Raw genomic sequence first — 14390 nt, forward strand, 5'->3', positions numbered from 1 at the left:
GAAATCTAAAGTACCAAATCACTTTAAGGAAAGAGTGCAAAAGTTTTTGTCAAATTTCGGTTATTTCTTTCCTTACTAAATCAAGGAAGGATTTACATTAGTTTTGGCTGTCTCTCTTTTTTTTATAAGATCAAAAATACCTGGTTGATAAATCATACAAATGCAAACAATGCATGGGCCTTTGAGGCTAAACTAAATTATAGCCCTGAAGCAAATGTTTTGATGTTTTAGGCTTCTGTAGTATTGAGCATCAACTCAGCTTTAGAGTTAAAAGGATAGCAGTTAATTTTTTCAATAAGTTTAGTTAGACAAATTCAAATTGCCATTTTTTTTTTTTTTTTAATTTATTGGCTGTATTAGGTCTTCGTTTCTGTGCGAGGGCTTTCTCTAGTTGCGGCAAGTGGGGGCCTCTCACTATCGCGGCCTCTCTTGTTGTGGAGCACAGGCTCCAGACGCGCAGGCTCAGTAGTTGTGGCTCACGGGCCTAGCTGCTCCGCGGCATGTGGGATCTTCCCAGACCAGGGCTCGAACCCATGTCCCCTGCAGTGGCAGGCAGATTCTCAACCACTGCGCCACCAGGGAAGCCCCAAATTGCCAATTTTATATGAGATCAATGGGAAAAATGCAATTCACAAATTTTCATGGAAAAGTGCAACTACTGTACAGGCTGGGCCCTCCATTTAGAGCATTCACTTCCTTGAGACAAGCTGAATGGAAACCAAACTATATGTATACCAAGCTGGTTCTTAGTAAATATGAACACAGGGCAAGGTAAGTTAGTACATAATGAAATATTTTATTGTATTTATTATTCTCTAAAATAATAGTCTGGTCAAGTAGAACCCTTATACCAAACCAAAATATTTTCCCAAGCAATGAATAGATGGGTACTACCAAAAATAACTTCACTATTATTTTTCCAAATTTCCACTGGTAATCGAATTCCCTTCTTATTGAGTAATATTCCTTTAAACATATATATTCCTTCAGTCAAATCTTATTTTAGTCTAGGATTTTCTTTGTCTTTTTAAAGAGACTTTAAAAGTATTTTTACTGATCTACATGTTATTTTTAGACTTTAACACTTAGAAATCATTACTTTCACGTTTAGTGTCATATCACTAATGCTTCTCAAATCCTGCCTACTGCATTAATATTCTCTAATTTACTCAAAGTGAACACACATGCATATATCACTATTTAAAAGCTTCAAAAGTCAGTACATAGAGAAAATGCCAAAACCTCAATGGTACTTTTAAAGGCAATCTAATTTTTATTTTCTTACATGAACTTATATAAGAAAGACTTAAATCCTGTGATGGAATTTTCCAACACTTTCTAGAACTACATAGGTTCAGAAAATTTTTCTATGAAAGAATTAAAAAAAAAAAATCATGGTATAGAAACAGGCAAAAAACTGAACAGAGATAGAACTCCTAGTTACTAGTCCCCTCTGCCATTTACAAGTCATGCACTTTTACGCAAGTCACATAAACCAGTGTGTCTCAGCTTATCTGTATAACAAGAAAATGGAACTGGTTAAATAACTATACAAGTTTTCGATTTTCTGATTTTCTCTTTCATATTTGAAAGAAAGAATACTTATGGTCCACTAAGAAGAGTGTTAGCTATAAAAATTAAATTGAAATTTCTTTTTTAAATGAGTTTTGGGACTTCCCTGGTGGCACAGTTGTTAAGACCCCACACTTCCAAGGCAGGGGGCCCGGGAACTAGATCCCATATGCATGCCACAACTAAGAGTTCACATGCCACAACTAAGGAGCTGGCAAGCCGCAACTAAGGAGTACACATGCTGCAACTAAGGAGCTGGTGAGCCACAACTAAGGAGGCTGCCTGCCACAACTAAGACCTGGCACAACCTAATTAATTAATTAATTGATTGATTATTTTTTAAAAAATAAATAAAATGAGTTTTGCTCTGGTTTGCAGAACTTAGATTCTCATTAAATCATATAACAATTATTATAAATGTTTCAATTTGTAACAAAAAAGCAGTCAGTAAAAAACAGTTCCTGGAATTTAAAAAATAAAGGGCACTTAAAAAATAAATCCAATATGCTAAAATGTTAACATTGCTAGATCTGGATACTAGTCTGAGTACTTTTTATTTTCTATGTTTTTAAGACATAATTTTTTAATTGAACAGTATTCTGATCAAGTCAATAGCATAATAAATACAAGAAACCTTGAACATCTTAAAAGAATTAGAAGTGAATATACAAACTTTTCTTGTAGAAACACTGCTATCATTACTCCAATATTATTGTTTATTTGCTACTGATTTAATTTTAGAAAATGGAATGTTCTTACTAAACGTTCTTTACTATAATGGCATTCATCTGTGGACTATAAAACTCATTTACCAAATTGAAATTTTTACCTGGTAAAGCCTGGCACTCTTGTTGTCTCTGATCCCACTGGCAATTCAAGTTTAGTGAACAGCTTTTACAGCTGGTAAGTTTGTTACAAATCTGCTCATTTCTCACATGACATTTGGTATAGTTTTTCACAGACTAGAAAATTAAAAGATAAAGCATGTTATTTTTCACTTTTGTACAGCAATGACTCTTAAACTTCAGTGTATATATAAGTCACCTGGTGAGCTTTACAAGACAGATTTCTAACACCAAATCCAGTTGTACTGAATCAGAATTTCTCTTACTCATTTCTTTATTTAAACAAAGTTCTTCGAATTAGAATGTGTGCTTACTGGAAAAACGTGCAAATTACACAATTTGAAACAGAAACCGTGTAATGAAAACCTATTCTATTGAATTTGATAACAGGTTTCCAATTCAATAAATAAAGCCAATGCACAAAGTCATTTCTCTCAATGATCACATGAAAGAATTCTAGTCATAATAAAACTATCATACAGACCCTTGGGAATGAAGTAGAAATGATGAGTAGGAAAACTTAAAGAGATGCTTTATCAAAATCCAATAAAATCTAAAAAGATAAATTATTTTCTCAACAACTCAAACTAATTTTACTTCTACAGACATTAAATAATGGTTTTGGTTAATTGATGTTTCTCCTGTATGTATGTCACATTTCCTTAATGGAGGTTGAAAAGAACCTGCAAAAGTTACATTTTGATCAGTCCTATTATACAACTATCATATTTCAACTAATTCCAGCTCTAAGAGGTTAAAGGTTAAAAAAGAAAAGAAAGGCAACATAGGAACTTTGGTGTGAGCTCCCTGCATATAGGAACTTTGGTGTGAGCTCCCTGCATTTACCAAGGTTCAATATTTCACGTAATATTTTTAGCATCTATGATAATGAAAATCAAATTCTAAAATTTTGGGCTCAACTCTTCCTGTTACTCTTTTTTGAGAAAAAAAACAAAAAGGAAAAAAACACATGTTGCACCCTGAGGCCCCTTATATTTCAGTAGGCAGATATACTTACCTCAGGCTTTCTCATGTAAGGGTGTTAAAAAGTTCTTTTCAACCAAAAAACTTAACAGTTAAAATTTGCTTATAACTCGCCCATATGTAAAAATGGTTGAAGCAATTTTTATCCTCTTAGACACATACTTTAAAATGTCACCCATCAAATATTTATTTATAAACTACTATACTTTCCAACATAAAATACATTGCGGTCACCTCCATTTCAAAGATGTTAATTTCTTTAGAGCAAATTGCATATACTATAAGGTCACAGATTAAAAGTACATAGATACTAATGTTTATCTTATTCATCCTAAAAAAATCACAGAAGATACATTTTTTTAAAACCCAAATTACATTGCAACTCTTATTCAACCATCATGTTTTCATTAAGAACATACAAATTTTCTTAATGTTGTTTTTCTGATTCATTGCTTTTTGTTCTCATATAGCATATAAATCTTAGTAGTATTCTATACAATTATTATAGTTCCAAACATCTGTCAACTAACTGAAAATAAATTTACTTGAATCATCTGATAAATAAAATAACCTATAAAAAAGACAAGAAAAAAAATAAAATAAAATAAAAAAATAAAAAAGACAAGAGAATGGCTAAACAACATGTTAGAATAAGAGAAAGAATAACAGCTCAATGCCAATCTTTAGAATAACAGTGGTAACATCAGAGTCATCATCCAAATAACTCAACTGCTCTTCATTAAGAACAGTATAATCGGGACTTTCCTGGTGGCACAGTGGTTAAGAATCCGCCTGCCAATGCAGGGGACACAGGTTCAAGCTCTGGTCCAGGAAGATCCCACATGCCACGGAGCAACTAAGCCCGTGCACCGCAACTACCGAGCCTGCGCTCTTAGCCCGTGAGCCACAACTAATAAGCCTGCATGCCACAACTACTGAAGCCCGTGCACCCAGAGCCCGTGCTCTGCAACAAGAGAAGCCACTGCAATGAGAAGCACACGCAGCACAACAAAGAGTAGCCACTGCTCGCCGCAACTAGAGAAAGCCCGTGCACAGCAACGAAGACCCACTGTAGCCAAAAATAAATTTATTAAAAAAAAAAAAAAGAACAGTATAATCATGTATTGATACTGAAACAGTACAATAGATGAAATTATATTTCAGTCACACACAGGGCCAATTTATTCAATGATGGAAGAAAGCTGACTGTTACTTTGAAACATGGCTGGCATTTTTTGTCCTAATGAACCAGATGCACATTAGTAAACAGACTATGAAGCATAACCATTACTCTACTCATCTTCATCCTAATATATTTAGATGTAAATTTAAAATGAAAATCTATAAGAAGTAAGGTTATTGGAGCTATTAGAGCACAAAATATGCAACTTGCAGTAAATATGACTAAATAATGAAATAGAATCTCAGTGGACATCATTTACACTAAAATCTCAGACCTTTCTGTATCCATTAGCATTTGGTTTAGCTTAATCATCAGACATTCTGATAAAACCGTCCAAAAGACACATTACATCAAAGTCTAAATTACAAGTGAGTACCATCTGCTCACTTATACTATCTCACCCAGTACTTTCCTTGTTAACACATCATTATCAAAAATAAACTGTAAAGCAAAAGGCCACTTTTAAAAATGAACACTTGATAACAATGTGCATAATACAATTTTTGAGATATGTGTATTTTCATATAGTGTAAATGTCTAAACACAAATTAACTCAGTTACTGAACAAAGCTTTAAGTAAAATCTGCTTGTAATTTTTATCTAATAACATTCTCCATTTTAGTCCCTTATTCCTATATTTTGTTTTACTTAGCTCCTACTTCCACATTATTCACTAATATAACTCCCATTAGATGAATATTATGCAAATATAAAAAAGTAATTCAAATTTTCAAAGTGAGTCATGTCATATTAACATTAAAACTCAAATAAAATTATCTATTATCATTACAGCAATTCATATCACTAAAAAGTATACACCAACACAATATGTATGAAAACAAAAGGGTGCAATTTGATTAGTCAATAATTCAAAATTTTCCTTCATTTTAAGTTTTAAATATTATTTTAGAATAGAATCATATAACTAAGTATTTTGAAATATGACTGGTTACTAAAGAAAAATTTTAGATGATAAAATAAAAACTTTTTACTTAGTTTTCAAATTCCCTTTTCTTTACCTTTTACTTCTGCCTGGTATCTTGGAAAACAAGTGGATAGTTTTCTTAATAAAAATTCAGAAAAAAGAAAAAATAATATGCATTTAGTTGAAAATCTGTATGCACACTATTTAGTTATTTAAGCTATACTCCAATAAGAGAATCTTTGACCCTACTAAACATAATTGTTAATACTTTAAAATTTTTTTCCTTCAACTTGTTGACATCTTCTAAAATATATGAGACATTTTGATGCTACCCACTTAAAAGGTTAATTTTTGCTGCTCTTAATCCATTTTAATCTATCATCAATATTAATTTTATAATTTTTTCAATACTCTTATCTATAATAGGGTCTCAACCTCATCACTAGTGAAATTTTGAGCCCGATAATTATTTTTTGTGGGAGGGCTGTTCATTCACTGTAGGATGTTTACCAGCATCCCTGGCTTTCTCCATAGTAGATGCCAGTAGCAGCCCCACAGCTGTGACAACCCAAAAAACACACATTGCCAAATGTCCCTCCGGGGGACAATATTGCCTAAGAGAACCAAAGATCTAAAGACAGATAAAAGGAAAACTACCACTGTCAATACTTCAGATTAAACTTGCACACAAAGTATATAAACAAAACCTAAACCACACCACTATTAATGCATGTCTGACAAGAATCTCACGGAAATGACTTACTTATATAATATAATCCTTATATAATCCCATTTTCATCAGCACAGAAGATAGTGTTTATAGCTACAGTCTTTTTTTAAAAAAAATTTTTGAAAGGATTTTCCCAACCTTATTTATGAAAAGAAGTAAAAGTTTCCGGATTCAAAATGGAAATCTAGACTGACAAATATGAGCAAGAAACTACAAGCTGAATTTACAACATACCAAGAAGTAGGTGATTTCCTACATATTTTCTAAATGTCTTTTTTTTTTTGAAGTATAGTTGGTTTACCATATTGAATTAGTTTCAGGTGTGCAACATAGTGATTCAACATTTTTAAAGATTATATACTCCATTTAACATTATTACAAAACAATGGCTATAATTCCCTGTGCTGTACAATATATCCTTGTTGCTTATCAATTTTATACATAGTAGTTTGTATCTTTTAATCTCATACCCCTATTTTGCCCTTCCCCCTTCCCTATTCTAAATATCTTGATACGGAAAGTGCTATTTTGTACAGTGTTACTAAATGGTAAGCTAATGATTATCAAGTAGCATGTTAGCTACAACATCATTTACCCATAAATACTAACCATACTGCAGTTACTGTTTGATGAAATGCATTTCTTGTCATCGCACCACTGGCACCCATTTGTATTGGCAGTACAGCTGGCACAATCTGCATATCTGTAACATCTGTCATCAGAAGCAGCTGTGATACAAACGGGAGAACACATCAGGATGAAAAAGAAAATGTCACACGTCTTAATTCACATATTTTTAACGTCTGTTAAGAATCACTAAGACATTTTTAAACCGTAAATATAACCATCAATATCAAAATAAGTTCTTCAATATGAACTCAGTTTTGTAATTTAATTGGATTTAAAGGGATTTAGATACCTCCTAGACTCATCTTTATTCAGTCTACCAGGATCCTACAGCTATTTAAAATTTACACATTAAAATAAATAAATTAATTAATTAATTAAAATTTACACATTATGGAGGGAGAAAAAGATTTAGAGGTATTTTACTAAACAAAATGTATTACTATATATCTAAAAGAAAACATTATAACAAATACTCATTGCTTATTATTCTTCATAAAGATATTTAGAGACATGACTTGATTAGCAAAGCTTGATTTGTTAATTGTAGCACCAAAAATGTATAAGAGCCCCACTCATTTAAAGAAAATTGAACAATTTTTATCCAAATCATTCTTCATAAATAAATACTTACTAGTAATTATTCATAAGTTTGATTTATTTATTCAATATTTTATAAGAAATATTAAATTATAACAAAACTCATCAAAATTCTAGAAAATTTTTAACTTTATGGTCTGCCTTGGCAATAATTCAGAAAGAAAAAAAACTACCAAATGCAGAATAAATTACTTCATTTTATTTCTTTGAAGCATACAGTATATCTTAGAAAGGGTGTATTTGAAAGCATTTTTTACTTACATATGAAAATAATTCATATATATGGCCATGTTACATATACAAATTGATATATAAATATTACATACAGAATTCAAAAAAGAAAACTAAAAATAGCTAATAAAGATATTAAATTACTAATCACTGCTAAATTCAAACATTAATCACTGCTAAATTCAAACATTAGAATTCCTAATTAGAGGATTATGAGTTTTTAATTTCTGAAAGCTACTAAGGTAATTCTTACAAGCAGAATGCATTTCCATTTCTAGCCAAACAGAGAAGCTTTGTTCCAAATATAAGAAAGTAAAAAAATTTTTACCTGTTTTCAGAGGGCACTTTGCTCTAAGAATATTATTAGTATTCCCAGACTCCCAAGATTCACAGTGATTTTTATTCCAAATACATTTTATCCCTGGACCAGCATTTTTACAAAGTTCTTCATCTCTGAAAGCCTTGCAATTTGGAGGCTTGTATACAAGTATATCATTAAGGAGTACACTAGAAAATCCTCCAAATATATACATGGACCTATTAGAGACAAAATAAGAATCTTAATGAAACAATATTATGAAAAGTGTCTGTCTAATGTATTAGTTTTAAAAATAAATTTAAATACACATTTTACATTATCTTATCTAGTTAGGAAACAATTTTTTAGAAATATAAAGTAGCTGAATATACTATAATAAGATACACTTTAGACACTTTAGAAATGCTATATAGAATTATAATTTTTGAATACAAAGAATTTAGAAATTAGATAATAGAGTTCTTCATATAGTGTTTTACTATTCTCTTATAAAATAAAAAGACCAAGAGTAAAATTATCAAAAAGATTTTCAAAGTTTCAATTTGAAAAGCCGAGATGATTACTGAATTAATACTACCAATGCCAAAAAATTTGACATGCCCTCAAAACAGCCTAATTTTTGTTTCTAAAAATATTATTAACACAATGAATGGAAAAGATCAGAAAATGCTTCAAGAATATCTTTTATTATTTAAAAAAAGTAAAATAAAAATCAACCAAAATGCAGTTTTCAACAGAGACGCCCAGAGGTTTTATGTTTACGCTCTGAATTTCATTTATTTCAGTTTCAAAAGCTAACTGATATCAGTTACACAGCTTCATTGTGATTAAGTTCTGACTACTTTTAGTATTATATTGGAGAATTTTTATATAATTAGAATAAGGTAGTAATAAAATGAACTTATGAAAAATGTCATCATGAATTACAAATTTTAAGCTAATGAATGAATGATCTAGCATATTGTTTACTGTCACAAGTCCACATTAACGAACTTTTGCTATAGAAATAGCAAAATCATAATAACTTAAAGGATGAAGGTAACTTAATGATCATCCAGTCCAAACTCCCAGTGGATATAGCAGTCTTAAAGGCCAGAGAGGTTAAGAGACTTGTCAAAAGTCACACATTCAGTTATGACAGAACCAAAATGAGAATCTAATTCTTCTCACTTCCCTTGCTCTCCTCAAAAGAAATATGTGGCTAGCCTTTCTATCACTTCAGTCTGATCTTTTTTAAGGAAGTCATTCATGATCTGATCTCTGGAAAAAGGAAAGAAGGCAGCATGACTTTTTAAAAGAGTATCTGAAGTTCTATCTCAGCACCCTTCCTTTGATACTCCCCTGCCCCTTAAATAAATTTAAACAAAAAAGAAATGAAGGATATGGTTAATGAAGCAAAATTCATTCCGCGGTATTACAGGGATATATAAAATCCAATGTCATTAAGTACAAACAATAATTTTTTTAAAGAATAACAAAATATGTGGGTAGTATGACTGATAAATGTGCTTCTTTTACCCATTAATGACAACTGCAGAGTGTCCAAATCTGTTGACATCTCTATGAAGGTTTGGTTTCGGTAATATTTTCCATTCATCACAAGCTAGGAAAAGGAAAACAGCAAAACAAAAAATGAAATAAAAGAACTATTTAAGACAAATACTATAAAATAATCATTGGCCAAATAAAGATACAATACTTAAAATTAGGAAGCCTTTCATTAATTTTCCATGACCTACAATTTAGTATCATTACTCAACTAGCATTATTCCTTAAATAAAAATAACTTCTGCCTAAAATTCTCACAAATAATTTTACATGTATGAGAGTAAAGAAATCAAAGGAAAAAAATTAGATGAACTTTATATTGGAGGATAATTTCAATGACATATTTTATTAAATAAACCAAGAATCATATAGTAAAATTCATGAATGTCAATATTGGGCAAACCTATCAGAAAGTTAAATCACTAAATCAAATTTTCCATGCATGCATGCAAAATTAAATGGAATATATAATACTCAATGAAAGAATGCCTAAAAATGGAATCATCAAAATAAAATATTTAAATCAGTTTAATGATTCGATATTTCAAAGGAATAGTTTTCATTTTATGTAAAGGAGAAGAGCTTTAGTTGCAAAAAATAGAAAAAAATGAAAAAAAAAAACCCTAAATAATTCATGAGCTACATAAAGACTATGGAAAGAAAAATGATTAAAGAAAACTGTTTATCATTTAAATATAGCCTCAGAATCGACACATATGTTAATAGAGATTTTGAGATGTCAAATAATTCAGTATTCAGTGACTAGAAACATTCTCAGGACAGTGTTTTAGATTTTATCCTCTTAGACATGGCATATCTAAAAGCAGGCCTTGGTATTTAATACAAGCACATAGATGTAACAAGGTTTAAAACAAATTTATTTCATTTTTTGGTAACTTAGAAGCCCTTCTGAAACAAGAAAATAATCTCAAATACAATTAGTTGTAATGAATTACTTGTTCTCTTATATAAGTAATCATGTCTATTACACTAGAAATGAAATAATAAATTTGGCTTTAATTCAATATTATTACTAGTAAAGATCAAAGGAATCACAAAAACCAAAACCATAGTTTAGAACATTAAAATGGAAGACTGAGAGCAATAAAATATATCTTGAGTTATATCTCCCACAGTGTATTCTGAGGTTCACAAATCCACCCCAAAAGGGGTATTCCTTAGTTGATATAATCTCTCTCTTCAGTTCACAAAGTACATGAACCTATTAAATACTCTCAAAAGAGAGAGTACAAAAGCATAGAAGCCTAACTCTACTAATCCCAGTGTTTTCCCAATGTTTTATCCATAGAAGCACTTTTCACATAACACCTATTAACATTTCCAGGAGCCAAGGCTCTGAAGATCACATTTTGAGAACTACTATTATAAAGGCCTACACATAATATTCATAGTCTACCAATTTTATGCGTTAGAGTTCACTTAAGAAATGTACATTTCTTAAGTGTACATTATATGCATGCAGTAATATAAAACTTCCAAAGTGCTTTCATCTATATAACTTAAAATAGTCTGTATAAGAATCCAATGAGGCTGATTGAGCAGGTATCACCATATGCCAGAAATGAAAAATGAGACCTAGGAGAAGTTAAGCAATGTCCTTAAGGCCCATTAGATTACCTTTGTTTTTCTATAAATTATGTTTATGAATGCCTGATGTTATAAAAGTATATTGAATGGATTCTGAAAGATCATTCCCATTTGGAGAGAAGGGGTGACCTGTAAAAGGCACAGACTTTGACAAAGAAACAGATGAAAATGTTAGAGACAGATAATGAGTTAGGGCAGACAGATTTTAATCATTCCACCAAAACCCAACACAAACACACACACACACACACACACACACACACACACACACCACATGGCCACTGATTCATAAATTGTGTGTTGAATATTGTGTGTTCCAACAACAGAATTAGAAACCTGAATGTGCGTCAAAGAAATGAAACAGAAAAGAGTCAGATGAAAGAGTAGAACTTCCAGAAATTAGGACTTCCAGAAACCAGTTTATTATAAAAATCTCCAAAGAAGAATCATCTTTGGGACATGTGGAGTCCAGAAAAGAATGTGACCCAACAATCTGAGCCTATCCAGGACTAAAGAATAAGTAATTTGGCCCAGCATCCAAAACAAATCAGCAGAAGGAGGGAAGAAAAGCAGATTTCCAAGATGAGAACCAGGGAAAATGCTCAGAAAAACCATTTAAGAAGTGAGTCAGGAAAAAGAACTGAGAGAATAAAGGCCAGCATTTACTAAAAATTAGGCCTTTTGAAGATTTCTTGTAACTCTATACTCTCTTTAGGGAAAAAGAAAAATTTTTAAGCACACAGAATAGTCTAAAGAATGTTACTATAAACACCTATATACCACTACCCAGATCTATCAAACCCAATATTTTACCACGTTTACTGTAGACTTTCTAAAGAAAGAAAATATTACAGATATGATCGAGGCTCCCTGTGTACTCCCTCTCAAATTCAACTGCTTTATGTCTTCTGTCTTTGGACACAACCACTATCCTATATTGGTTTATCAATGTTCCCATATTTATGATCTATATAGAGTATTTTTGTAGGTTATAAAACAATATAAATGGTATCAAACTATGGATTCTTCTCCACCTTGCTTATTTTGTTCAACCTATTGAGTTGTTTTTTGGTTTTTCAACCATTTTTAAGTGAACAGTTCAGTGACATTAAGTACATTCGCATTGTTGTGCACCATCATCACCATCCATCTCCAGGGTTTTCTTCATCTTGCAAAACTAAAACTCTGTACCCATTAAATAATAACTACCTATTCCCCTCTCTCCCCAGCCCATGGTAACCACTATTCTACTTTTTTGTCTATAAATTTGACTATTCTAAGCACCTCAAATGAAGGAATTCATACAGTATTTGTCCTTTTGTGACTGGCTTATTTCCCTAAGCATGTATTCCAAGTTCATCTGTGCTGTAGCATGTGTCAGAATTTCCTTCCTTTCTAAACCCTGAATAATTTCCATTGTATGTATATACGACATTTTCTTTATCCATTCATCCATATATGGATATGTAGGTTGTTTCCAGATTTTGGCTATTGTGAATAATGCTGCTAGGAACATGGGTGTACAGATATCTGTTCCTGCCCCTGATTTCAATTCTCTTGTGTGTATACCCAGAAGCAGAATTGCTGGATCATATGGTAATTATGTTTAACTTTTTGAGGAACCTCTATACTCTGTCCTATAGTGGCCACATCATTTTACATTCCCCCTAGCAGTGCACAAGGGTTCCAATTTCTCCACATCCTCGTCAACACTTGTTATTTTCTATTTCTTGATAATAGCCATCCTAATGGGTGTGAAGTGGTATCTCACTGTGGTTTTGATTGGCAATTCCCTAATGATTAGTGATGTTGGGCGTCTTTTTATGTCCTTATTGGGATATTTGTATATCTTCTTTGGAGAACTATATCTTCACCAAAAAGCCTGTACATTAACTTGGTCAAATTTATTGTTTTCCACCATAATTCAAAAAGAGACATGTACCACAATGTTCACTGCAGCACTATTTACAATAGCCTGGACATGGAACCAACCTAAATGCCTGACAGATGAATGGATAAAGAAAATGTGGCACATATATACAATGGAATATTACTCAGCCATAAAAAGAAACGAAATTGAGTTATTTTAGTGAGGTGGATGGACCTAGAGTCTGTCACACAGAGTGAAGTAAGTCAGAAAGAGAAAAGCAAATACCGTATGCTAACGCATATATACAGAATCTAAAAAAAAAAAAAAAAAAATGGTACTGATGAACCTAGTTGCAGGGCAGGAATAAAGAGGCAGACATAGAAAATGGACTTGAGGACATGGGGTGGAAGGGCAAAGCTGGGACAAAGTGAGAGCAGCATCGACATATGTACACTACCGAATGTAAAACAGTTGGCTGGTGGGAAGCAGCAGCATAGCACAGGGAGATCGGCTCGGTGCTTTGCGATGACCTAGAGGGGTGGGATAGGGAGGGTGGGAGGGAGACGCAAGAAGGATATGGGGACATGTGTATGCACATGGCTGATTCGCTTTGCTGTGCAACAGAAACTAACATAGTATTGTGAAGCAATTATACTCCAATAAAGATCTATTTAAAAAAATTTATTGTTTTCCTTGTGATTTGTGCTTTTTATTCTTAACTCAAGATTGTAAAGATAATCTCTAATTTTCTTCAAAGGATGTACAGTTTGGCTCTTACTATTCTGATCTTCAATCCAGTTGGAAGTTATTTTTGCATTTGTTGCATGGATCTAACTTAATTTTCCCCATATACAATATTTCCCAGATTTTTCTCAGTATATTTCCATATACCAATTGCCCAGAACCATTTTTTGAGCATTTATCCCTGACCCACTAATTTGTGTCTCATTTGACTTCTGTACTGCTGTGGTTTGTTTTTATTCCACTTGTTTTTAACTAAAGATATATATATGCAAAGTTTAAAAGCAAATAATCCCACAAGGCTCATCACAGGAAAGTCTCCTCCTCCCTATCTATGGGCTATGGAAGCCCGAAATTGAAAAGCACATAGTTGCTTCTAATAGTTAAAAAACATTTTTAATTACTATTATAATATTATATAAAATTAACTGAAGAATTCATCAAACCTTTTATAGTCTTTTTAAATAGGTAAAGATTCCTAAAGTAAGTGGCGGCCATGACCTTTACCTAATAAAAATAACATGCTAATTGCTTATCAATGCTATAAAATATTTAACTCTCAAAACAACTCTGAGGAGTAAATATTTTTGTCACCATGTTTTAAATA

At 31.9% G+C, this 14390-nt stretch overlaps 1 protein-coding gene across 7 annotated transcripts in view; it reads right to left on the bottom strand.

Annotated features, from left to right (window-relative positions):
* The window catches only part of ATRNL1 (attractin like 1), a 721245-nt gene that overhangs the window by 575441 nt on the left and 131414 nt on the right, over positions 1 to 14390 (bottom strand). For all 7 annotated transcript variants that reach the window (XR_009497890.1, XR_009497891.1, XM_059899416.1 and 4 more), the window contains exons 11-14: positions 9535 to 9619; positions 8026 to 8234; positions 6849 to 6967; positions 2402 to 2534 (exon numbers count right to left, since the gene is read on the bottom strand). Coding sequence is in view for 5 of the 7 variants with exons in the window: in XM_059899416.1 (XP_059755399.1) it covers positions 2402 to 2534; positions 6849 to 6967; positions 8026 to 8234; positions 9535 to 9619 (546 nt within the window). In the remaining 2 variants the exon portion in view is untranslated. The remainder of the gene's footprint in view (positions 1 to 2401; positions 2535 to 6848; positions 6968 to 8025; positions 8235 to 9534; positions 9620 to 14390) is intronic.

Source organism: Balaenoptera ricei, chromosome 16 (assembly GCF_028023285.1).
Source record: "Balaenoptera ricei isolate mBalRic1 chromosome 16, mBalRic1.hap2, whole genome shotgun sequence".
Lineage (NCBI taxonomy): Eukaryota > Metazoa > Chordata > Mammalia > Artiodactyla > Balaenopteridae > Balaenoptera > Balaenoptera ricei.